Source organism: Pleurodeles waltl, chromosome 10, assembly GCF_031143425.1.
Source record: "Pleurodeles waltl isolate 20211129_DDA chromosome 10, aPleWal1.hap1.20221129, whole genome shotgun sequence".
In the NCBI taxonomy this organism is placed as follows: domain Eukaryota; kingdom Metazoa; phylum Chordata; class Amphibia; order Caudata; family Salamandridae; genus Pleurodeles; species Pleurodeles waltl.
The window spans coordinates 1,005,964,152-1,005,990,711 of NC_090449.1; the positions used below are offsets into that span (position 1 = coordinate 1,005,964,152).

General features: G+C 42.3%; 1 protein-coding gene across 8 annotated transcripts in view; it reads right to left on the bottom strand.

Moving 5' to 3' along the window:
• Positions 1–26,560, bottom strand: part of DGKK (diacylglycerol kinase kappa) — a 524,126-nt gene that overhangs the window by 229,137 nt on the left and 268,429 nt on the right. Inside the window, exon 1 of one of the 8 annotated variants that reach the window (XM_069211880.1) lies at positions 10,029–10,445. The exons of the other annotated variants lie outside the window; for them this stretch is intronic. Coding sequence (XP_069067981.1) covers positions 10,029–10,211 — 183 coding nt within the window. The 5' untranslated portion in view covers positions 10,212–10,445. Of the gene's footprint in view, positions 1–10,028; positions 10,446–26,560 lie in introns of those variants that run through there. 8 annotated transcript variants of the gene reach the window in all.

Here is a 26,560-nt window from a genome sequence, read left to right on the forward strand (position 1 = left end):
ATAAATATGCATTCAAAAGATTAACCATCACAGATAGTTTTAATAGAATATTAACGGTGTTTCTTAGGTAGGTCTAGTATTAACACACATCACAATAAAATATGCTCTTATAGGTACATAGAAAATGTCTTATTTGCTTTGAACTACGGTAACCTCATAACATATTTGAAATATACAAGGGTGACAAAATAAATGAAGATAAGATTGGAAACTAACAATTATTGGCTAATTAAATTAACTGTGACTGAGCCTTGACACTGAAGTACACTCATTTTTAGGCTTTTGTGCATATGGCATCAGGCAAAATACTATCATTCATTGTGCCAGGCCGCCAATGGCTGCAGTGGACTAATCCACTGCCCTATACTGTATGCTGTGGTGGACTGAACCAAAATGTTAATTGCAGGTTAAAAGACCAATGGAGGAAGGGAGCTGACCCAAACACCCTCTTTTCAACCAGAATGTTAATTACAGTTTAACACACCAATGGAGAAAGGAAGCTGACCAAAAACCCTACATATTTATATATATATATATATATATATATATATATATATATATATATATATATATATATATATATATATATATTCACACACACAGTATCTGATTGACACAGATGTTCTGGACACAGCAGAGTTTGCTCAACATGCTTTATGGAAAGCTTCTCCCCAACGTGTTTCGGCCCAGCTGTGACCAAGGCCCGGCTGGGCCAAACGCATTGGGGAGAAGCTTTCAATAAAGCACGTTGAGCAACCGCTGCTGTGTTCAGACGCATCTGTGTGAATCAGATACTGTGCGTTTATGTTGGATGGGTTGCCAGACCCATGCCTGGCCTTCCGTATTGAGCTTAAGTGCATCAGCAAAGTTTGGTGTGTGTATATTACGCGAGACTGACAAAACAGCTTAACACTGTTTCTAAGCTAGACCTAAAAATTGTGAAAATTGAAGAACATGTCCTGTCTGTATGATGTAAAGAGTCTTTTGGTCCTGAGAAATATGAGATAGGAATGTAAGACTCACACTGGATGCTCAGGACCATGCCAGTGCAGCCCTCTACAGAAGTGAAACTTGCTTCAGGAGTCTCTTGTTATAGGTTCAAGACAGGGACACAATGGTTATTTCTTGAGTGGAGTTTTAGTCATTTTTTCCTGTTTGTAGTAATAAAGACCCAGGTAGATACATGTGGATTTGCTCCACGTGGGCCTGGGTTCCTCGGGGACAAATTTACAAGGAAAGTCCAGGCCCTTGGAGCCAGTCCAATTGTTTCATCTACACAACACAATTGCCATCTGGAACTTCAGTCCAATTGCATCCATTGCATTATTAAATTAAAGCCCAGGAACACAACATAGTGTGCCTGATTACACTAGGTTAATGGGTAATCTTGCTAATAGGAGTTTCTATAGACTGCGATTACCATCCTGCTATCGAGGGGATATTTAGCAGTGATGCATAGTTTAGCTTATATTTTTAAACAACAAAGTTGATGAGTTAATTCAAGTCACTTTGAATTAAACACTAAATTGAAGTGAAGCCTCCTCGGACTTTGTCTTTGAATTGATTGTGCTTCTTCAGATTTAAGGCAAGGGGCATCTAGCAAAATCTGACAAGTTCTGTTCGTGAAGGGAAGAAGCAATCACAAATAATACACATTGTTGACCAATGCATAGCTTACATCACAAACTTGTATTGTCTTTTGTCTGAAAAATGTTTGTTGCTTTCAGTATGGTAATATTGCATCTCAGACTTTTCAACGACTGCCCTATGGCTTAGCTTTCTCAACTACCCAACCAGTGTGGTCAGTGCTGGGGCATAAGGTAAGGCAGGAATGAGGCTGTGTTCTTGGCCATTCACTGACAGAAATGCAGATTGTGGTCAGAGTGGGTTGGGTAGGGACAGGACAAAGACATGTTTGGCAAGGGGCTTTGCTCTCTATTTGTGGAGGTCTCACAAATGTCCCTTTAACTCACTCAGTGCTTAATTTGTGCTTGTTGTTTCCGGTGGGGGGCTCTGGCACTTATTTTTGAGGGTTGGCACTTATTTTTCTGCATCAAGCATTTACTGTGAGCAAAAGACACATATGGGAAGACGGAGGAAGAGAAAAACGGAAAAGCGTCACAAAGGGAGAAAGCAAAAAGCTGCAAAAGTGAGCTGAAGGGGCAGGGAGTGGTTGTACATGGATTAAAGAGGCCCGAGATGGCATCAGGATTGCGCTGCCTCAGTAGTCTGTGCTCTCACATTTAATTGCAGCAGCCCCGTGTTTAAGAGGAGGGCTTTGGGCACCGGCACGCAAATTAAGCACTGACCTCAAGATGGTAGTAAGTGTGACATTGACTGCTGGAGTACAGTGCCACTGAAAGGTATGCTTCAGAATGACTAGGCCCAGGTGAAATTGTCATTACGCTGGCACAATTGTGTGTAATTTAGATCATATTACACTAGTTAGGTAACATTTCGGAAATGCCATTCCCCATGGCACATAATTTCAGATCCATGAGTAAAAATCTTATTGTGGGAGCATTGCAACAATGTGAATGAAAGTAACAGAAGAGGCTGTTTCGCAGCCCTTGTGTTTTTTGCCCTTTTCACATGAAATGCGTGGTTGTGTCCAAAAGAGGTGCAAGGACACATTTCATTCTAAAATATAGCTCTAAAGGCTAGATACGCAGTGCACATAATATAATTTCACATACATATTTTCAACATTTGACAAATTTATGCAAAAGGAAATTATGTGAATTTCGCACAACCGTAAATAATGTCAAAGTTAATAATATAAAATAACTCACTGCAGGAGGACATAAGACTGAGGCATCCCTTGACCTGAGTGTTATACACAGAAGGCTGCATGAGGGACATTAGGCAAACGAACAATTTATGTCTATTGCTTTTAAAAACTACTCCAACCCAAAATGGCAAGGATCGATAGCAAAAAATTAAAAAGTTAAATGAATCTAATTTCTATGTTGTAAAGTTATAGCTACGGGTACACAGGTAAACAAGGTGATTTCTTCGAGACAATTCCACCTCTGGCTCTGACGCAAAATGAGGTCTCCTCTGGGTGGACAAGAAACCATGGAAGCAAAACTTGACTTCTGGAACATGCTCTGGGTTCGGGTTGGTGGCATCGTTAGATAGAAAAGCTTTACAAAACACAGCCAGAACACTGCTGTGGTAGAATGAAAGAAAACTCCCCAGGTCATACACCACAGAGCATCACCTGGCTTCATTGAAAAGGCAGAATCAATCGTTAAGTACTCTGGTGTTTAAAATAACCCATGGCAAGGCCTGAAATACAGGAGAACAAAATTAGAAGCAACTAACCTACACGTTTTTTATTTCTTCTTTTGGTCTCGCTGCACACGTACCACCTGCATTTTTAGGTCTGGCCTACCGAGGCGAGATGTGTCTTGGCGAAAAGACCTCGAAGGCGAGATTAGGGAGCCGTGTGATGAAGATGGAAGGGCAGGGTGGTCCCTACCTGCTTCTGAAACCGTGCTTCTGTGAAGAAAGGGAACCTTGCAGAGAGCATTACAGATCTAATGAGGACAGCCCTTAAGTAACTATGTATTAGGAACCAGGATGCTGCGTGCGATCTCACAGGATATTGTGTGAAACCTCAATAAATAAAGCCTGTGAGGCAAACAATGTGCCTGCAAGAGGGCTATGGTAACAGGCAGTGATAAAGTCAATAGGTCTGTATTGTGTTTGTATTGGGTATGCACAGAGAGGTGTTCAACAACGGATAACGATGCACAGACCGATTCACCCATGTTCACAAAGTCCAACATACATACATGCAGCATTTTACAGTCCAGCAGACAGTAGTCATGGAATTGCAGCTGAAAAGTGACCCTGTATATTAAAAGACAATCAATACCTGCCACGCCTGGCTTTTGCGGGTAAAACTTTGCATTATGGAACTTGTAGTGAGTGTTGCTCTCATTCTTTGAACTCAAGTCATACTGTCCCTCAATGCAAGTGAGGTAAAATTACAAGGCTAGCTGAAAAAGGTCACTGGTGAAATGGAGTTACATGCACCTATAATCTTTGTGGGGCAACTAAATGTGGCTGGTACCCCTTACTGCTGTATTGAGACAGACAATACAAAAGTATACAAATGGGTGTTTCGGTAATTTAACTCGGTGACCTAATGCACCCTTTACATAAATCCCCGCTAAATCTGAAAGTCACAGATCAGAACTCTCGAATGTCCCAGATTCATGAATGAATAGCAACTCAGACCAGGTTTTTGACTTTGCATTCTGGGACTTGAAGTCCTCATTTCATAATGGGATAAACATGAATACAAGTTCCAGGAGGTAAGCAAAAACTGGGGCAGCTACTCCTCATGCATGGTCCTAGGAAACTTAAAAGCTCTGTCATAGATTTTTCTCTTCGGTACATAACTCCTTGACACCGCTGAACAATGTATCCACTCCTAGTCTTTGGTTTTAGAAATCCTTGTTTTCACCTGTCTTAGTGCAATTTACTCATCTTAAAGAGACCATCATTACAATTCCGGGAGTGCGCTGATTTATTAACAGGAAACCAATGACTGGAACCAAGATGTTCTAGTGACATGGATTCATCTGATAACTTTAAGTTAGGGTTGCTATACTTTGTATGTCAGTGGGTCACCAAACTTCTGATCTTGTACTTTCACTTCACAACACAGTGCATTCTGGTAGATGTAGTCTTCATTTGCCTCAGCTGAAACAAGAGCACCTGCCGATGGTTTGTAAGGTAAGTCAAGTGCTAGAGATGGGTGAGTCATCAAGTTAAAAGTGAGAGCCGTGTTACGGGTCTGCCTTGGCTCTTAGAGCCTGGGCACAAGCACTTTCAAATATGAGAGTTCCTAATACCACTGTAGAAAACCTACTGTGTTTGTTTTAATGGACTATAATCAGGGCCACTGGAATAATGCGATTGTGCGGCTGTAGAGATTTTTGGCATAGCTACAGATTTGCCACATTTGCCACATAATCCATCATCTGCCACATAATCTGCAGATTCTAACAACAAAATAAAAATTGTTTCCAGCTCAAATGGTTCAAAAGTTACTAAAAGTGCAGCAACACGTGTTGCAGCACAGTGAAAGGTCCTTTTCACAAAAAAACTTGACTTGTCACCTTTTTGTTGCTTATTGCTACATTTGGGTATTAAAATGGTACTAATGAGATGCAACCAGTGCCCAGACTGTGTTATCAAGTTTACAAATGTTAAAATAATGAAGTAATATTATTACAAAGTGTGCCGCATCTTGACACATAATTTGCCTTTTCCTGCCGCATAATTTAGCTCAATCCTGCCGCATAATTACACCTTCTCATGCCGCATACTTCCAGTGGCCCTGGCTATAATGTTGCTCTATAGTCATCTGGACCACGTACTAGGTTTATATGACAACTTCTTAATTCACTAATAGTTCATGATGAAAAACCATGACTTTTAGTAAATACTTCTAGGTGAAGCCCTATAATGTGAGGTATAAATTGCAACCTTCTGCATGTTAAAGAAATACATGTTTTTGAATTTTGAAGTGATCTTATCATATCTTATGTGATGTTTGTTGGATACATAGCAAACATTTTCAGGGTTCGGCTAAGAGCCGAGCTGGATCCTTCACGCGGTTCTCCCTGTTAGTTTGTTTGCTCGCTCGCCCACCCCTACCTCCATCCTGCCAAGGCAGATAAAACCAGTACCGCAGGTCAACAGTCTTTCTGAACAAGCTTAGGCGCTGAGACAATGAAGGAATATTGTGCCAAATACTGCATTTTAAACTAATCTCGTCATTGCAGTGCCAGGACTCTTAATGATTTATTTATATAATTAATTTTCACAGCAGCGTGAAGCATCAAATTCTAAATTTAAAACAGTGTTCTCCGATATTGTCCTTTGTAAGATGTTCCTCCGCGAAGCAACGCGAACAGAGATGGCGGACGTGCATCTTTGGAAGGAAACCGCCTGGACCGGTTGAACTATAAATTTTACATCAAGCATAAAGCGCCTCCTCTTCCTCCCCTGCGGACTCAGAAGAAAATGTTAAAAGAGCCCTTTACATCTCGCCGCCTTCAATCAATTTACAATTTTAAGCAGCGAGAGAGAGAAATCGTGCGTGGAAGGATGAACTGTGCGGTAATTAGTATTTTCTCTCCCAGGAGGGGTCCCTGCAGGCATCTGCTGAATGGAGTGAAAATAACAAGGCGAGCTAAAAATAGCCTCCTGCAAGGTGGCCGCTCCCAGGAGGAGCCTGCGCGGGATGCGGCGTTTCTTTTTATAGAAGCTCGCGAAGCAGAGCCGAGCTCCGAGGCTGTGCCCTCCCGGGGAGTCCTGCGCACTCTCACTGACTTAGCCATAAGGCACCTCTTTCCACAAGGGAGGCTTAACCAGACTCAGTTCACTAGACATCGGCGGTAGGCCTGCTGGGAGTTGTAGTCCTTCACTTAGACGAAGCAGTATATAGAAATACCTGTGCTTCTAGGCCCACAACAATGTCGGTGTCACTGAGGTCACTAGAGAACTCCATGCCACACTCGAGCTCCACAGCTAGGTTTCTGTTTGGCATATAATCAGGGCCACTGGAATTATGCGGCTGAGGAGGACCAAATTATGCATCAGGGTTGAGTAAATTGTGCAGCTAGAAAAGCCAAATTAAACTGCACATTTTTTGATACTATTACCTCATTATATTGTCATTTTGAAACATGTCAACACTGGCTGGGCATTAGTTTCACCTCATTTGTTCCAGTTTAACACCTAAATATAGCAATAGGCTACAGAAAGGTGACCAGCCAACCTTTGCAAAGGGCTTTCCACTGCGCGACAACATGTCATTGCGTTTTTAGTAACTTTTGAGCTGTTTAAATTAGAAACACAATTTCAGATTATGCGTCAGATGATAGATTATGTGACAAATGCGGCAAATGTATAATTATGTGAAAATCAAGGCGGCCGCACAATCGCATAATTCCAGTAGCCCTGAATATAATGTATTCTGGGAGCTGTAGTCCTGATTCGCTTCAGTTGATCCAATTGAACTAAGAAACATGAAGATAAAGACTTGTATAAAAAAACAGGACTGAGACATTGTATTCCTAGTGGTAATGTATCTTCTGGTGACCTCAGCCTCGCTTGCCTCTTACTCAGCAGCAGAATGCTACTTTCTGAAGCAGCTGTTGAGGTCTACAAATTGTTTCATTCATTCGTTCAACTGCTCAGTAGCTACACGTGCAGGGAACATTTTGCACATTTGTCAAACAGCCCCATGTCATATGGTCCAGTCCATTCCGTCCTGGCATTTCTACCACCATATCTTTGCATTCTGAGATTTGGCTTCCCTATTATGCAATATGTGACTACAAGTACCAGAATGCAGTGTGAGGCTGATAAACACCACCTTTCCCTTAGGATATCACACATAGCTTTGTGGCCACTTTACAGATGTAACTATGCTTCTTTCCAGTCCTGGGCCCTTCTGCTACAAAACATTCTTATCTGGTGAAGAGTCTATCAATTAAGGCAATCTACAACTGCAACTCCCAAAACACACGAAGTTGTCCAATGAAAGCACAGGATTGCTGAGTGGGGTCCTGCTGAGCAGGAGTGATCAATCACCCTGACCCAGTGGTCACCCACTAGGAATCTGATTCGGGAAAGTGATCACGAGAGCCTTGTGGTAAACAACCTTCATATTACCAGCAGCTCACAAACCAATCAAGCTCCCCGTTCCCCATCCTTAGTCCACTAACAGCGCACACACCATTTGTATTCCTTATTGATTATCTATCCATGTTACCAGGTGTCCCCCCCTGCCACTGGTCATCCGGGACGCCATGTTCAAGTTCTGGTCTATACATCCTAGTCTATACATTTCACGATTATTGTTTTGGGGTGTGTAAGCACAATTTGTTTAGTTGACGAGAACCAGGAGAACAACTCCCAGCATGCAACAAGTTGGTAGAAGAAAGCTAAGGCATGAAAAATAATGGCCTGTATGTCATGGAGTCATCAGGCAATCTCAGTGCTCTCAGGTTTCTTGGTTCTGAGGAGTATCTTATCTAATTCAGGTTTTTTTCGTTGCAGCTAGTTCTATTTAACCCATTATAAACAACTACAATCGTCATATTAAAAAAAAAAATTACCTGGAATGGATGAGCTACCCAGGCATGGACATGGGAAACTTGAAGGCCCTGTAACCTACGCCTGCTATGAAACTAATCAGACAGAGGACTGCTGATATTCACTATTTGCAAAATCTATTACTGCCAAGTTTCTCAGGGCCATGCATAACTAGTAAGGCCAGTCCTAGTTTTTTTCTAGAAATCTAAGACTACTAGTATTAATTAGGAGTGGGTGGTGAACTCCGCTCCGTTAGCGGAGCTTCCAGAGCTTTTGCCACACCGCACTCTCCTTACAGCGCGGAGTTCCGAAAAACTCTGCGTAGCGCAGCAGAGTTTTTTTCATCGTTCGCACTCGCCAACGTTAAGTTGGCGAATGCTAAGGAGGAAAATCTTACCCAGACCGCCTCCCAGCGAGATTTCTCAATGTGGGCGGTTGCAGGTGGGCGCTACCGCTTGCGTTGAAAGCCTTTGGTTTGTGTTGAGGAAGCTGCCGCTGGAGGAAAAAATCTACTTGAGCAGCAGAAAAGAAGGAGAGCCCTCTTGCGCTGCGCATGGTGCTGCTCGTGCTGATTTTTCAGCACAGGACAAACACCGAGCACTAATGGAGCGATCTAACGCACTCCACCACCTGCGGAACTCTGCGTACTGCAGCAGAGCTTTCTGGTCACTTCATGGAGTTCTGTGTAGTGGAACTCCGCCTGGGCCTCGTATCAATTTAACAAAGTATAAAACCAAGACTACAAGCCCCAGGATTCTAAGGAGAAAAACAGGATGCACATGGACCCGGGAAACTTGTACCTATGCAAATCCACATTCTTCTGCAAAATGATCCACATGCCCTTGCACACCTCCTACAGCTCTCAAGTTTCCCAGTTACATGGACGAGGGGCCCATCCAGTCCAGGTTTTTCGTTGTATTCTGGGTATAGTTAGTCCCGTTCACCCCGCTTAAAAAAAACTACAGAAAGTTTCAGAATGGAAAGAAGCCTTGAGTGGATGAGACACTCATGCATGGACCACGGAAACTCAAAGGCTCTGCTCCCATCTCCCGCTGTGACCCAAAGTTACGACAATCTTCTCAACAGTTGAATGAATTGGTCCATGCTCCATAGAATACAGCTCGCCCATCCCTGACTGTCATAGACGTCTCATCGAGGACGTAGCTTCAGGGGTGTTGTTTGGGGTGTTACATACACCTAATAAATGTATTTTCAGGTACATAGTTGGGTACAGGGGGCTTCAGCCAGGTACCAGAGGTCTCTGTCAGATTTTACTAGGACTTTTTCCATACATACAGAGAAAAAAAAGCATACACACTCTTCCCCTCCCTGTTTTGAAAGTCTTCAAAAATGTTGGTTATTTTACAAAATATTGAGTTTTCTCTCACTTACTACCTTCACCACTCTGCATTCATCTTCCTTTCACCTGCCCCTTAAGCCCATCTCATGTGCCCTGCTCCAGTACAATGATTATTGAAGTCTACAGCCTGCTACACACACACAATCAATCTCTCTCTCTCCCCTCCTTCCCCCCGCCCCCTTAATTCAAAGAGGAAACACCTTCTTCTTAGAGTCGTAGATGACCTTTCAGGCTATGCTCCTTTGCATGGATTTTCAGTGGTCCTCGTTAAATTATACATTTTACCGTTTGGGCGCTGCCCGATCCCTAACAACAAGACCATTTTTGAGGCAATTTCTTTCAATCTGATACCCTCTCGTGGTAATGCCTTGAGGCAGCTCCTAGCGTGGCTTTAATCTAGCGCTGATCCTCACCAAACTACAGGTCCCACAGTGCACTCTGTTACCAAAAGAAATACACTGCGCTGCAGCCTCATGGCCAATGACACACAATTACCTCATAAACCCGCGGCCCCCGCGCAGATAGACGCACAGGTATTACGTACCTGAGCGTGCGGTGCGTATGTGGCCAGGATTCGGCGGCGTTGGACTTCCGGTGCAGACCCCTGCAGAGCTGTGTAAGCGGGGCTGGCGGTGGATATGTTATTGCGAGCGGGTATCAGGCGCGAGCCCTCGCGGACCCACCACGCATGCAGGCGGCAGCGTCTCCATGTGCAACAATGGCACATATCAGTGTCTGCGGCGTCCCAATGCCCCCCTGCAAGGACTCCCCTCGGAATCCGTCCCCAGCCTGAAAAGCAAGCTGCACCTGCTCGCCTTTGCCGGGTATTTTGCACCCTGCTTCCTCCTCGTGCTGCACTTTGACTCGAGTAAAGCTCTTGCACTATTGTTCTCCTGTACCTCACAGTTACACCCCAGGCGGGCAGCACTCCGGGCTTTGCACGTTCGAGTTCTCTTCCACAGATTTGTACAGGGACTCGTGAAATGTAGTTGGTTTAACCGAAGCTCGTGTATTTTTGAGCACCAGGACTCCGAGTTGACGCTCCCTGTTCTCGTGGGCAAAGGTCAGAGGTAGTATTTCGAAGCCTCTGGGTGTGGCAGGGTCTGTTGGACCTTGCTTGTATGAGGTGCGTGAAAAAGTAAAGGCTTCCAGACAGAGGTGTGTGTGTAAAGCAGAGTGTTCAAATTTGCAGATCTTATGCTAACTGCTGCAAGATTTGTAGTTCTCAAAGTTTTTATTTTTGGGGGGTGGGGTAAGGCAGGTTTAGTGGGTGTTCACTTCAAGAGCAAACTGTTGGTCGCCGGAAGCAGCTAGTGAAATGGGAGTGCACACCTGGAGTCCTCTGTTCCCTACCCAGAGAACCCACCCAAAGCAAGGTACCAACTTAGTATCTCCGCCGACCCTCCCGTCCGTCCCAAGGGCATTTATTTTAAAAGGGCAGGAGACCACCATTTTTTTTTTTTTTTAACTTAGATCATCGGTACGGTTTTAAAAAAATGCACGCCCAAAAAAATCAATACACAAAGTGAGAGGGTGCCCTTAGATGCATGAAAGATATGGGGGAAATGGTGGGCATATCATGGGCTACTGACAGGATCCCTACCCTGCCCCTCTGCATGCTTTTTTTAAATCATTGTTCTGGACTAAGGATTGAGTCCCCAAGTCGTAAAATGTCTACTGTGACATCTTTGCTACTGTAGTGCAGCCAATCAGATACCTTTAGATCGGTCAGGTCCTTAGATTCTCTAGGGTGTGACATATACATACGTACATACATTTTAAACCTTAATTTCTCATTAACTATTGAAAGGAATTGCACCAAATCATAAAAAGCACACTTTCTGGATCAAAATCAAGCTTTCTGCCAAATTTGGTGTTACTCCGTTCCTCTGTTTTTGCAGTATCCCTGTTCAATTTTCCTACAGAAAATTGCTTGGGGAAAACACAATTCCCCCTACCTTCTCCCACTTTTTCTCTATCCTGCTTGATGGATCACTTCAAAACTTTCTGGGATGAAGCTGAGGGGGATGAGACTTTTTTGTTTTTTTTGGAACATTTTGTGACGATTTGTCAGACATCGTCAAAGTTACAGCAACAAAACCAAAAAATCCTACTGAAACGTGGTCCTAACTATAACTACCTACTGACTAATATATATATATATATATATATATATATATATATACACACATTGTGGTAGTAAAAAAAAAAAACTCAATCATCAACCAGGATAGTCTTACCTAAAGGATTTTAACAAAGAATTTTACCAAAATAATGTCCATTTTACAATGCTATACATGCAACAGTTACTATTTACCAAAAAGAAAAACTCTGCCTAAAACAATTGACAGAAAACAAAGTGGCAGGAACAAACACTTCACAAGCCAGGTGGTGGGGAGTCTTCCATAGAAAGCTTTTTTCTTTGTAAGTGACTCAGAAACCAGGCATGTTCGAACTAGATAGGAGAGGATCTTGGAGTTTTATATCTGCTTTAACTTAACTTTTCATCTCACTATACGAACACAGTGACCCAAGAGAAGTTAAGAAGATTTCAGCGCAATTCCCTGCTCTTTGAGCACAAAGTAATATTCACTTTCACATAAGGATGTTAGCTGGAAGAAACGTATTGTCTCAGGCAATCCCATGCAACAGACTTAAAAAACGAAAGTCTCTGTCCTAATGAAGATCGTAAAATGCCTAATCAGGACTGAACACATTGACTTTCTCTGGACGGATAGTTGTATATGGCATTTGAGCTGTCATCAGTGATATCATAAATGATGTAAAAGAACATGTCATGAGTGATGTCATATGTGAGGTCAAAAGCAGTGCATGGCTGGGCGCAAGTTAACTCTTGCTATAATTGGTGATTTTTTTTTTTTTTTTTTTTAGTTCTAAACGTTAATGTTGACACTGATAAATTCACATAACTAAAACATTTCTTTAACTTTGGATTTTTCAGTGAATTTTTAAGGATTAAAAAAAAAAACAGATCCTTGTATCACACCTATCTATAACGTTATTTGAGCCTTTGTTTTTTTCAGTGAAAAAAAAAAATACAAGGGTTAAAGTGACATTACAGTTATCTATACAACTAGTCTCTCAACTTAGTTATCAAGTTAGAACAGCTAAAATCCCAAGAGTGTATTGATAAATTGCATAGTTATTTTATGTAGAACGCCACCTGGTCTTGGCTAATAGATAAGGGCCTCATTATGAGTGTGGCAGTCTTCAGATCACCACACTCGTGGTGGTGGTCAGGACCACTGCTGTAGAGGCTGTCTGACCACCACATAAAAACCCTGACCGTCAGACTGCCAGCACCGCCAGGCCCTTGCAGTGGCAGTGATGGTAATCCGCCAGGGTAGCGCTGCATGCATGCATTGTGTGTTGCACGGTCCCCCAATTTTTTGTGGTGACTTTTAATGTTCCACCTTATAAACAAACCGACTGCTCATTAAACCCCAGTTTGATATGAACAGGGAAAGTTTTCTGCCACATTCCTTCGAATGACAACATAATTTGATCTGGAAGATAGCTGGATGACTTTAGAGGGTATTTGGTAGGCCTGGGTGGAATTTCAGTTACAACGGAGCAGTCAGAGCAATTTCGGTAACTCCACAATACTGTACAACATGGAATTAAAGACAACAATGCTGCTTTCATAATTAAGACTAATTTGAGGGGAATATCCTAGTGCAAATGCAAAAGCGTATTTGGTAAGTGCGAGTTGGTGTTTGCTATTTGTATTCTTCTGTATTTAGCACTATTTCATTGCGCAAAATGCATTTTGCACTAAGAAAAGAGTGCTAAATGCTGGCAAAGTTGGAGAAATTCATACCCAAAGAGCATATTTTGCATTTGCTATTTGAGTTCTGTTGCATTTAACACTACTTAGCACAAAATTCATCCTTGTGTCCATTTTGGATACAAGGGGGGCATTTTTGTGCTAAGGAACACTAAGCGGAGAATTCTTCTTGTGTAATTCTGCATAATCTCACAGAATTCTTTGGTAATTCTGCATGATTACGCTACATGGAACTACATGAGTTACACCCATTTCTAATATTCGGCCTGGCTACTCCTGTACCACACAACTGCTACACAGACGTGTTAATTAAATGCTAGTCACTCTACTGAAGAATCTATTGGACCTCAATTCAGCCTCTAGCGACATATTACAGATGGTAAGCACAGCTATTAGTTTAGATGTTGTCTGGCCCTTGTCATTTGCCCAATCCCTTCTTAAAAGTTCTAGCTATTGGGCCAGATGTATTATTACTTCGAATAGCAATTACCAAATTGCATTTTTTTATTTTTTTTTGCGAATTGCATTTAAGTAATTGCTATTGGAATGTATGAAACTTCAGGAGTTTCATATAGCAATTCACAAGGGCTCGCAAATCGACCTACCTCATCAATATTCATGAGGTAGGCCGCAATTTGCCACCCATTGCGAATGGCTACAGTCACAGGAATGGTGGCCTGTTGGGCTCAGCAGACCACCATGTCCATGATTGCTTTTAAATAAAGCAAGCCTCTCTTTTTTTTTTTTGTTTGTTTTTTTTAAAATGCATCCTGTTTTCCTTAAAAGGAAAACGGGATGCGTTTAAAAAAACAAAAACTGAAAGTTTTCTTTTTTTTTTTTTTTTTAAGAGTAGGCAGTGGTCCGTGGGACCACTGCCTGCTCTTAAAAAATGTTTCCGCATGCATTCACAGAGTGGCCCGTTGGGCCATTTGCGATCTCAAAAATGTTTGATACATCTGGCCCATTATGTTGTAATTAAAGAAACTACCCAGAATTATAGCCAAGACAACAAAGGTTCATGCACCTTATCTAACATTTGGGATGCATTTAAAGCCATAATTAGAGGAGGTACCCTCAGTAGTACTATTTATTGGGATCTTAATGCTTGATACAAAGGATTAAACATGTTTGCTATTAATGTTGCAATTGGAGCTTAAATATATATCTCAGCTCTGTGACAAAGCTTCACAAACTCAAGCTCAGGAAAATCTCAAGCAAACATTGGAAACATGCAGCCTTATTATTGAACAAACTAGGGATAAAATTACTAATGATTGCTCTAAACAGAAGCACAAAGGTTTTGAGCACAGCAAACCTACTGGTAAGTATGTAGCTTTGAAACATAAAGCACAACCTGTTCCAAACCCAATAAATTAACTTTCTGATAGTATTAGTACTTTTCAACAAGAACCCGTGAGTAATCTTAAAGTTTTTGCCACATTATATAGGGCTGATCCTGTTCCTATAGATCAACAATATAAGAAGTATTGGGAATATATATTTCCTAAAATATCGATGGACAAAGAAAGTTCTTATTTAGAGTAGAAATGTGCCTGAGATTCTCTGTCTATGAATTATATTACATTTATGTCTTGATATTCTTCTGATGAAAAAAGAGCAGGCATTTGACACTGAAGCTTTACAGAGGGATTTCAGCTGGTCAGGGTGGAATTTCAATTACGCTAGTGTAATCCAAGTGGTTTAGACACTTCTACATTACTCTATGACGTAGAATTTCCAATAATAATTTGATTACTCCTGCTCAAGTAATTAAGAGTAATTTGAGGGAAAAATCCTATTGCAAGTGCATATGTAGCTAGCATTTGCGGGCGTCGCTATTCGTATTCCGCTGCATTGAGCAATATTTTATAGCGCAAGATGCATCTTTCAGTCAATTTTGGAAGTAAGGGTCCATTTTGGAAGCCAGGGTGCATTTTGCAATAGCCCTAAATGATGGGGCTGAGGTGGGGAAATCCCACTCCTAAGATCACTTTGGCAGTTCTGCATGATTACATTACATGGAATCACATAAGCTACACCCATCCTTAGTATTCGGCCTGGCTAACGCCTGTACCGCACAACTGCTACACACATATAAATATTATATACTAAGTCAGACTATTCGCCTTAATCAAGTGCTGGCCAGGGTACGTCCTAAGATTCTATTGGATCACAACTCCGGCTCTATCAGTATAATACAGCTGGTAAACACAGTTATCAATTTTGTTATTGGCCAGCCAATGTCATTTAACTGATCACTTCTTGAAGATGCTAGATATTATGTTGTAATTAAAGAAACTATCCAAAATTATAATCAAGAAAACAAGGGACCATGCATCTTATCTAACATTTTGGATACGGTGAAATCCATAGTTAGAGGTGCTCCACTCCGTTATACTATTTATTGGGATTATAATATTTGATACAAACTGTTAGTCTTGTTAGGTATACTATTGCAATTAGAGCATAAGCATAGATCTCAGCTCTGAACACAGGGCCAAATGGAAGCTCAGGAAAAACTCAAGCAAGTATTCTTAAACAAATTAGGGCTCAAATCAATAAGGACTGTCATAAACACAAGCACAATGTTTTTAAGTACAGCAAATCTGCTGGTAAGAAGGTAGCCTTGAAACATAAAGCACACACTGTGAAAAACACAATTAATTAACTTTGTGATTGTATCAGTACATTGCAACAAGAATCCACGAGTAATTCAGCTTCATTACATAGGGCTGATCCTGTTCTTATAGAGCCACAATATAAGAATTACTAGGAAAATATATTGCTTAAAACACTTATGGACAAAGAAACGTCTTATCTAGAGTAGGCATTTGTTTGAGATTCTGTATATGCCTATGAATTATTTCATATTTATTCTTTGATACTTCTTGATAAAAAATAGAGCAAGTATTTGCCATTACAGAACTTTTCACAGAGTTAGTAGCTTCCCCAGTGGTAAGGCCATCAACTTGGGCTACCTTCCATTCGAATTTTATATATAAAGTTTCAAGGAATTGTTCATATCTTCATTTCTTTGGCTTTTAAATGGGTTTGTGAAGGATAATAAACCACCATATTGTTGGGAGGATGTTGATATATCATTTGTTTTTACACTTCCTATACGATGTTGTCTCTATTGGAGTATTTCATCAGCTCATTCTGATGCAAAGATATATGTTAAATTATTATCTGACAGGGTCTCATAGGTTGTTTGTAACTTAGGGCCTGATTGAGATATTGGCGGATGCATTACTCCGTAACAACGGTGACAGATATCCTGTCCGCTGAGATCTAAATCCCATTGTATTCTATGGGCTTTAGATTTCGGCGGATGGGATATCCGTCAGCTTTGTGACGAAGTAACTTGTCCAATAATATCTAAATCCGGCCCTAAGTTTCAAAGTTTCTGTATGGGTTAATACCTGGTAAAGACACAGTGGGTATATCTCTCTTTGATACTGCTTCTGCTGTAAAGGGGAGGTGGCTTGGATGATCCTGTTAGATGCTGTGAAATTTTCGATAGGGGATCCTTGCCATTTCTGTGCTTCACATTGATTAGAATGGTCTTTGGCCAAATATGCTCAAAAGCTGTCAATATTTGTATCAAACCTTGCAAGCACAAGGACGTACTATGAGTTTTTGATCTGACATTGCATGTATTTGGAGATACAAGTCAGGCTTGATATCTTGAGCCCTTTCTATATCAACTCCAAGTCAGTAAAGCCATCATTCTAATACATTTTCATAACTGTGCATAGAAAATTGCAGCACATGCGGATATTTCTATTTATACTTCACATTTTCAGAATTTAATAAACAAATGGAGTTGACAGCCGAATGTTTTGGCGCTGTATCTTGCTATTTTTTCAATTCTGAAAAGCACTGATAATTTATAACCAGCTTTTTGGCATCATCAATCACTGTTTTGTTCATTCTGATTAATAATGCTAAATTAGATTCTATTTATAAATTAAACTATAGGACACTTCTTCTAGACTCTGCAGCACAACTGGGACTAACTTCCCATTAGTGTTTTTGGATGTTGTAACATTAGCAGGATGCCAGTTCTTGCAAAACGTCTCTATGTAATTAGGGCCACACCACTTATGATCTCAACTAAAATGTACAACACATTGATTCAACTATTAATAGCTTTATTTGGGGCTACAAAGATTAAACTTTCTGCAAATTGAGAACATGGTATCTCCAGTCTTTAAGTATTATTACGGTGTATGCGTTGTGACCAGAATTTCACGGATGATATGTAAAGATGCTCACGTATGGCTTCTCGGGGATCTTTTTCCTATAAGGGCTATACATAGATGTTTACTGTTTTACTCTGACCAAGTGTATCTTAAAAAAAGCATTAACTGTATGTAGAAAATCGCTGGCATAGGTTGTATAAATTATTTTCAGTACCAAACTTCATGATGTACTTTCCATAATGGGATAATTTCCGCTTCCCAGAGATCTTTTCTAATTCTGACATAATATGTTGGCAGAGGTCTTCAAATCATTTTGTGGGTCCAGTTGTACTCTTTCCACCATTTATAGTCTATTGATGGTATTCCTCGAAATGTTTTTACAATTATTTGTAGCTTTGTATTATCCATTAAAAATCATCCCCCAGGATATTACTATAAGTGGTATACATGTTATGGAATGCTTTGCCCACTTTGATTCCAAAATGTAATATCAAATAGCTTTATTTATTGTTTATGGAGAAAAATGGCAATTCATTGAGAAGGTCAGTTGAGTGATGGTCAACAAGACTTGAGACACCTATTACATTTTCTGAACTGACCAAAGGCATATCTAATAGCCATCAGGCGGCTGACATAGCCAACAGAAATACTCCAAGTTTACACAATCTCTTTCATACACATAGAATTTTATACCATTCGGGCTGCCAACCTAATTTATGTTGTTTTCACTGCAATAAAGAGGCTAGTATAGTTTACGTATTTGTGGAAACTAGTGTATTATACCCATATTGGACAGAGATGTTCAGGGAGCCATCCTGTATCACATATTAGGGAACTCATTGCTTTGGGTTCCATCAAAGATATTTCCTCTTGTCGGGTGGGTACAGCTTTTACAACAACTCTTATTTCCTGTATTTGTATTGCCAAAGACTGTCTTGGTAAATAACTGCTCTCTCTATTGGTGTGGTGGCTGTGTTTATGAAATATGCCATGGTGGATGTCTTTACAACAGAATCTGATGAGCCTAGAACTAGGCTCTCTAGATTGCTGGCGGTCCTTAAACAACTCTGAGAGAGATATTTATCTGAGATCAAGCATACCTTTTTGTCTCACTTTTGATAAACTGCATGAAAGTCTTTTCCTTTCAAACTTGAGGAACATAAAAGGTTCTATTATTCTTTAACAAAAACACAGTCACTTGAAGGAAAGACTCAAAATGTTGTTAATATAATAAAATTCAAAAACTAAGTAAAACAAAAATAATACTTTGGTTATGTTTACACCTGTCTGTCTATGTCCATTGAAAAAGACAGGTGCACTCTGGTAGCAAAAACCTATAAAATTGATGACTTTTCTTACACTTCCTCTCCTGCCTATCAAGCAACCAATACTAAGATTTTGTGATTTAGGTAAATAAAAACAATGATAAGTTTCTCCTGAAATACATTTTAAGGATACATTCTATTGGTGGCTGCATTCAGACCTGTAATATCCACTCCACATTTGATGAATTTATACTACGAAAATGTAATATTAAATTCTGATCCCGATTTTTTTTTTTTTAAATATATATAATATAGACGTAAGCAACAAAGTAAAAAAGTTATCATGAGCAATGTAAAGTGATATAAAGAAATACTCCAGCTTTTGATGGTAGCTTAATTGATTGCTTTAAAAAAAAAATTGTTATTGATAATCAACAGGGTGTCCTTTTATGGATTAGCAATGTTCTGCCTACACCCACTTGTTTAAAAGGCCACACACCATATTTTGCTATCTTTTAATTCTAGACAAAAGAAAAAGCATCAAAAGAGTGTGTTTTTTCTTCAAACGTTCATAGTATCATTAAACCAACTATGCAAAATTGTTGGATGTTGGGGGTTTGGTTGTTTCTACAGTGAAGGCATTTTCCTTACCAGCCCACTGATTGCATGGATTCCTTCTGAGACATGCCACAATGCGAGAGATTGTGTTTCTATAGTGAATGTACCACATCTTAACACATTGGGAGATGCTGCAATGCGGAAGATGCTGTTCCTATGGTGATAACAAAAAGCCATGTGAGGTGATGAAATGCTGCAGATGATGTTCCGACACCGATGGTCTTTCCGTCTTCTTTGCTGACGCCCCATCACTGTCCTTCCAGGAGCAGCGAGGTTCTGGCGGGCAAGTCCTATGTTTTATATTGACAACACTTGGTGACATACTATAAAGCAGAGTAGGCGCTCTGTCTGTGTGTAGAGTTACTCCAGTGCTTAGCAAAGTTCGTCGGTGGCTTTGAGCAGCCTCCAGGCCCTGCTTTAGCGCTGGCGGCACCCAGTGTGACAATCTATTTTTTGTGCCCTTCCTCCCATGACCACCTCCTCAGATTCCCTCACTACCACTCAGCAAAAGTGCCCTTTATCTCGCCATAGCCCTTCTTTCACATATATCTTTCATTTGTTCTAAAGCACTGGTAAAGGCTGGTTTTACTAATCCACTCAGCTATCCACATAAAATACAGATCTGTTCTTTGCAACAGGCATATTACCCTTTCTACTAAATGTCTAAACTGCCACTAGACAAAACTCTTATCTCTTTCTCCCTTTCTACCAGGAACATTAATCACAAGAGTTATCTTGACATTTTTATTGCTGCCTGAAAGCTGGATGCACAACTCTGTAGCAGCTGCTTTTCAAATCGTAGTTTATTGCTCAACACTGCTCCCTGTTCTCCTTCCCCTCCCCCCCTCTTTCAGGTCAGCGCCCAGGGCGGGGGCACCCCTCACATTGCCCTAAAGCCCTCCCCTGCAGTGATGGGCCGGTGTGCGCACTCTCTCCTGTCCGCCCGCAGCATGTGCAATCGAGGTGGGATGTGCAGTTTCCGCGTGTCACTGCCTAAACTGATTTCTAGTGTCGCAACCAGTGGTGTTCTGTAGATAGTGCAAGCAAGGCCCTTCTTTTTCAAATGAGAAGTGGCTTCATCAAACCTCCCATAAACAGGACCGATGCACCCACTGCAGTTATGTTTTCAGCACTATTTCGCAAAAATGGCTTTTAAAGCGCGCAGTTTACCGAGCTACGCGCCGTGGTAATTTGCCCCAGAACCCCTACATTTATTTGCATGCATTTCTCTGATCCGGAAACGGCTGCTTTCCTTGGACGCCCCTCTGCCTTGGCGCAGATATCTGACCAGCGCCTCCACCTCCCCGCAGCTAACCACAAACTGTCAAACCGTGGCCCTAATCTCGCAAATCCAGGCTTCCCGGGCGCCGGCAGGGGCTGCTCTTCGCGATAAAAGGCTTTGCTCGCGGAGTGCTGCTAGTGGAGTGAAACCGTGTGGGCTGGCGGTTTACTTTCTGCTGCTTCCCGGCCCGGTCCTGGAAGGAAACCTAGGGGAAAGCAGGCAGAGGTATCCCGGCGGTTTAAAGGCCTACATAAGCATGCGCCCCACGTTTGTAATACCTGTGATTCACCCGCCCGGTGGGAGCGCTTGTGCGCTGGCCAGAAACACCTCTAGAAAAGGTTTCAGGGCGGGGACACAGAAGGGACCGCCATAAAGGGGTGGAACACACGGCAATGACGAAAGAGAGTGCATGCAGCCATGCAGCATTCTGCGAATGCACTGGTGCCGAGGTCACACCCTGCAAACACTCCACTGGCCACGCTCAGCGCCCAAGGGATTGACTAAAAGGAACCTGGGCGTGATTGGGCCGCAGTCCGAAGGTGATACCATGAATATATTATGTATCAAAACTGGTGGCTGAGTTGACAGTTGTTCCCAAAAGAAATAAATTTACACCAAAGCAATATATACGATTGAGTAGTACAGGGTGCTAAAGAGGGAAGAAATGCCACCAATGCTCTCCACTGAGCACTATGTCCATGTGACCTGAATACATCCCGAGCACTTCCCAAGGGTACGCTCCAAAGATGAGAATCTTCACAGTTAATGTTATTATAAAAGGTCGAACATCTTGTATGGGGTATTTATTTTTCACTAAAGGTTTAATCATCAGAGTCGATGGTGCACAGGCTCTTTGAGAGAAACACCAGCCAACACATGTTTCGCCACTGGACAAATTCTTTCCATCCACCTTCATCAGGGCAGTTCTGAATATTAATTTTCAAATTACAATGCTTAAGATGTGGAAGTAACCAATGTACTACGGCAATACCCTGCGTTGTGGCCATAATCAGTGCTTAATTTGAGCCGGTGGTTTCTGGTGCAGGGCACCAGCACTTAATTTGAGGGCCAGCACTTATTTTGTCTGCCCCACGAGGAAGAGAGAAACAGAAAAGCATCACAAAGGGAGGAAGCAGAAAGCTGTAAAAGTGTGCTGAAGGGGCAGGAAGTGGCTGTAAATGAATTAAAGAGGCCCGCGATGGCTTCAGGATTACTCTGCCTCACTATTCATTGCTCGCACATTTAAAGGCAGCAGCCGTGTGCTTCAGAGGAGAGCTTTGGGCAATGACACGTTTTTATTTACAAATTAAGCAGTGGCCATACTTGGATGATTGTTGCAGGAGGATACTGTAGGCCGTATAGCACTCTCCCGTCTGAATCTAACATACATTCTTAATTATGGAGATTTCCTTTTGAATTACTTTACTTTCCATGCAGTACATTGATTACTTTCACATCTTAAGAAATGTAATTTGAAAATTAATATTCAGAATAGCCCTGAGGAAGGTGGTTATTAAGAATTTCTCAAACGACAAAACACATGTTGGCTGGTGTTTGTCTGCAGGAGCCTGTACATCATGGACTCTGGTGCTTAAAATTTTTGTGAAAAATAAAACATCATGAATATTACCCCATACAAGATTTTTGACCTTTTATGATAACATGAACTGTGAAGATTTTCAACTTTGGAGTGTACCCTGGTGGAGTGCATGGGGGATTTATGTACTATGAATAGATTGTTGATAAAATAATGGACAGAGGTGATCAGCAGTGCATTTATCACATTATTATGTATTTGTCACCCAATTTGCAGATTGTACAAAATATCTTGTTTCTAACTCAATTGGATGAAAATGCCACTGGCAGAGAATGTGCTGCATTAGTTGCATTTTTGCTGCTTAAATTTGATAGCCTGGCTGCATAATTTGGTCTTCCATGCCACATAATCCAATTAGCCCTGACAGTGGTAAAGTTCTGCAAAGAGGTTCGTGGGCTGTCACTAGTCTCATGAAATCCATATTTTATGGGGAACCTGACATTTTTTCACTGCTGCATTTTGTGCAATAAAAGCAAATAGACAACAATTGAGGGACACTCACGACCTGTGAAAAGCAAGCGCTTGAGTTGGTAATGCTGCTCCTCTACTTCCTCAATGACGATAATGAAAAGGGTATTATGCTCTATGCATTTACATGTATGATTTACACCCTGCCTTTTATGCATATCAGTTATGAACAAAGGCATGTAAGCGGACCCTGAACACGATTTCATTGTATGTGCCCATGTAGTGAGCAGGAAAAATCCAGAGAATGTTCCTGGTCCAGAAGACCAAGAAGATGAAAGTGTACTTTGACCAAACATGTGATCGTATGTTGCATTTAATTAATAAATATCTTTGGGGCTGATTATGAGTTTGGTGGACAGAAACATCCGTCCACCAAACTCCCGATAGGGAGGTTGCTGCGGTGCTGGCGACCTCCCCTCAGGCCCCATTATAACTTCCCACTGGGCTGACAGGTGGAAACCTTGCTTTCCGCCGGTCTTCCCAGTGGGAAAGGTGCAGCAGCATTGCCCACCGGCTCATAACAGCACCGGCAGCAGTGCTGCCGCACGCGGCGGGCCTGAGCATGCGCGAAATGCACACTGTCTGCACAGTAGACACTGCGTATTTCGAGGGTGCTGGGCAGGAGGACTCTTCCACTTCCCTTGCCATGGGCATTCCAGGGGCTCCCCTGTGGCCCCCAGAACTTGTTCTCTGCCAGTCTGCCATGAAAAGGCTGACAGAGAATAAGGTTGTAAACAGGGCGGCGCTGAGATCAGTCGCCCTGGCTGATTACGGCCAGGACTGCCGTCAGCCCGTTGGTATTACTGATCCTGGCAGTGACGGCGGTTGGTTGGTGGGTCTGCCCGCCAACCGAATAATGTGGCGATCCAACCACCACCGTGGGTCTGGCGGTCCTCGTGGCGGTCCTATGACTGCTAGACTCGTAATAAGGCCCTAAGTGTACATTTAGTAGTACACTTGCTCCAAATAACATGCTTTCTTGGCCACATTTATTTTCACTTGCATGGATTAAGAGGGAACAAGAGAGAGTGCGCAAATGCATTATCTGACCCTAATGTCATCTATCCATGCGTGGCCACCCACAATCCAATGCGATTTTATGCCTCATTGAGATTTCAATACAGCAGACCTGGTTATGGTCCAAACTCTGAGATTTCTAAGAAATAATTTAAAAGCTGCCAGGATGTTAAAGGGCACTCTGTGAAGCTATACTGAAAGCCTGTGCAGTAACATCTAAGCATACTATTTATTAACCGCCAGAGGAAGTGACAAGGCGGGGGGGCCGGAAGAACCTCACAAGTCATGGACCCTCACCCCCCCCCCCCCCCCCTTCAGGTATCCACCTCTCCCTGACGACACAGAGAAAGGCCGAAAAAACCCCAATGGGGTTGCTTTTGTTCTATGCACAGTGTGTGGACAGCACCTCAGACCCTATTGCTCGAACTCCCCCTCCCACAGGTGTGGTATTAGCAGCTCCTTTTACCGGGTCACTCATAATGAGGAACACAAAAGGATGATGGACGGAGAGCTGAACAATGCAAACACTCACCCCCAGTCACAGATCTGGGTTTAATCCATCGTTCTTTTGCTCACCATGCCACCCCAGTTTGGACCCAGCCATATGCAAATCAGTCTTGACCCTGTTCCTCCTGGGAACAGTCCACCCGAACTGCCAAGCTAGATCATCAATGGACCGGAAACAAGCATCCTGGGACCGGTTTCAGTGTTTCACCCTTCATCAGCCAGGCTAGCTTGAATCCAGTGGCCTGGCAGTTCGGGCTGGACTGTTCCCATGGGGAACAGGGTCAAGACTGATTTGCATATGGCTGGGTCCAAACTGGAATGGCATGGGCAGCAAATAAATGATGGATTTAGGCCCAGATCTCTGTACTGGGGGTGAATGTTTGACATTGTTCGGCATTCCGCCCATCACTTGTTCTTTTTGCACTCATAATGAGGGCCTATGACTGAGTGCGGGGACTTGCTAGCTTGTTTACTCTTGCACTAGCTGCCTTGTTTCAGGCCCTGCTATCCCACTCCAGTGCACCAGACTGCAGGTAGAGTAGATCACTGGGAATAAGGTAGTCGGAAGTACACATCCATAGGTCTGCTGGCATCCAGTGTCCTCTTAAGGATTTTGGGTGCCCTGGGAAAGTTATATTTTTCCAAACAACATGGATGTTTGTTACTTAAGTTCTGCTAATTCAAGCCTGTCTGCTGCTAAACAACATCAATTTGTACTTAAACTGTCACACAAAAAACAGCTGCAATATTTCTAGCCTAGGGGCCCAAAGATCCTAAGAACTACACTGGCTAGAGCGAGAGGGATAGTCAAAGGTAGAGGTAGGCAAAGGTAGGTTCTGACAAATTTGACAAAGGTAAGATAGGGTGAGAAAAAGATTATCAGTGTGCCCCTTGGATGGTAGGGTCCCTGGGCAACTGCACACTTTGCACATGCCTTAAAGCATCCCCAACGGCATCAATGGACCACAGCTATATACAAGGGATTTTAACACTTCAGTGTAGCAAGTCTTGGCAAAACCAATGGGTCTTGCTTTTTGGCTTTGCCAATGCTTTTTGCCGACGCTGTCCGAGCAGAAAACCCAACACGACACATCAAAGGCGTGACTTCTGGAGTCACCCCACTGATAACGAACTAAAGGGCATTTATTGTGGGTTAGCTTTTTTTTAAACACACATTCAAAAGCAGTGATTTATGAGTTACTGGAACAGAGGACTTCAAAGTGTAGTCAGAGTAGGAAATGGAATGAACCTTGCACTGAAGTGAACCACTATAGAAACACACTGGCATGCTGCCAGGGCCAATATACAATGGAGCGGGCAAAAGCACCAGCTACACCGAGTTAAAATAAAGGCACTGGAGAGTGAGGTGTCCAGTGCTCATCAGATCAGTGTTCAGAGAGAGAAAACAGTGCATGAATGGATTTACAGCAACAAACAGAGGTGTTGGACACAATAAGAGAAGGCATAAACTACAGACTGGGCAGAAATTACAAATGCAGAAGAAAAGTTAGATGAATGCACTAGAGATACTCAATCATACAAGTTGAAATCCCTTGAGGAAACCAACACTGCTGTGCAAGGAAGCTACCACTAACCCACGCAATATCTGCCAAAATGGTGGCACTTGCATTAATACCCCCGGCTCCTTCGAGTGCCAGTGTGAGAGTGGGTACACCGGGCAGCTGTGTGAGAACATTTACGTGCCCTGTTCACCATCACAATGCATGAACGGAGGCACCTGTCGGCCGGCCTCACCTGTGAATGTGCCTGCTTCCCAGGTAGGTTCCATTCTCTGCTTCTGGGGAGTGGAAAGGACAGCCTTTCATACTGGAGGTCTAGGTTTATGCCTTGTGACAGTATAGCGAGGGCATACTGAGACTGTGGTTGGAGGCTTGCAGAATGGAAATAGAATTTGGGGACGGGGGCAGAAGAAAGTCCCCGGTGAGAGGGATGTCTGGTTTCCAGACATTGTCACCTTGTTTGAATACAAGCAGGCGGAATGTGGTGATGGTTATTTGTGTGCAGTTTGATGTCCAATGAGAGCAGAATCTGAGCTAGACATGTTTCACACCAAGCTTTTAGTTCCAAGAGACCGATACGAGGAGAACACTATGGATAGGTTTATGTACCACAACTATTTGTGTTCATTGTTTGTCATGTATTGACCACTTAGCTGTAAGTGCAATCTAAGAAGATACCTTGATGTCAAGGGATTTCAACTTAGCATGTTTGTGTTTGAATTTCCAGGTCTTAGTACAACATTTTAAGTGCAGTAAATTGCCGCGCTACAACAGTAGTGGTTCTGGGAG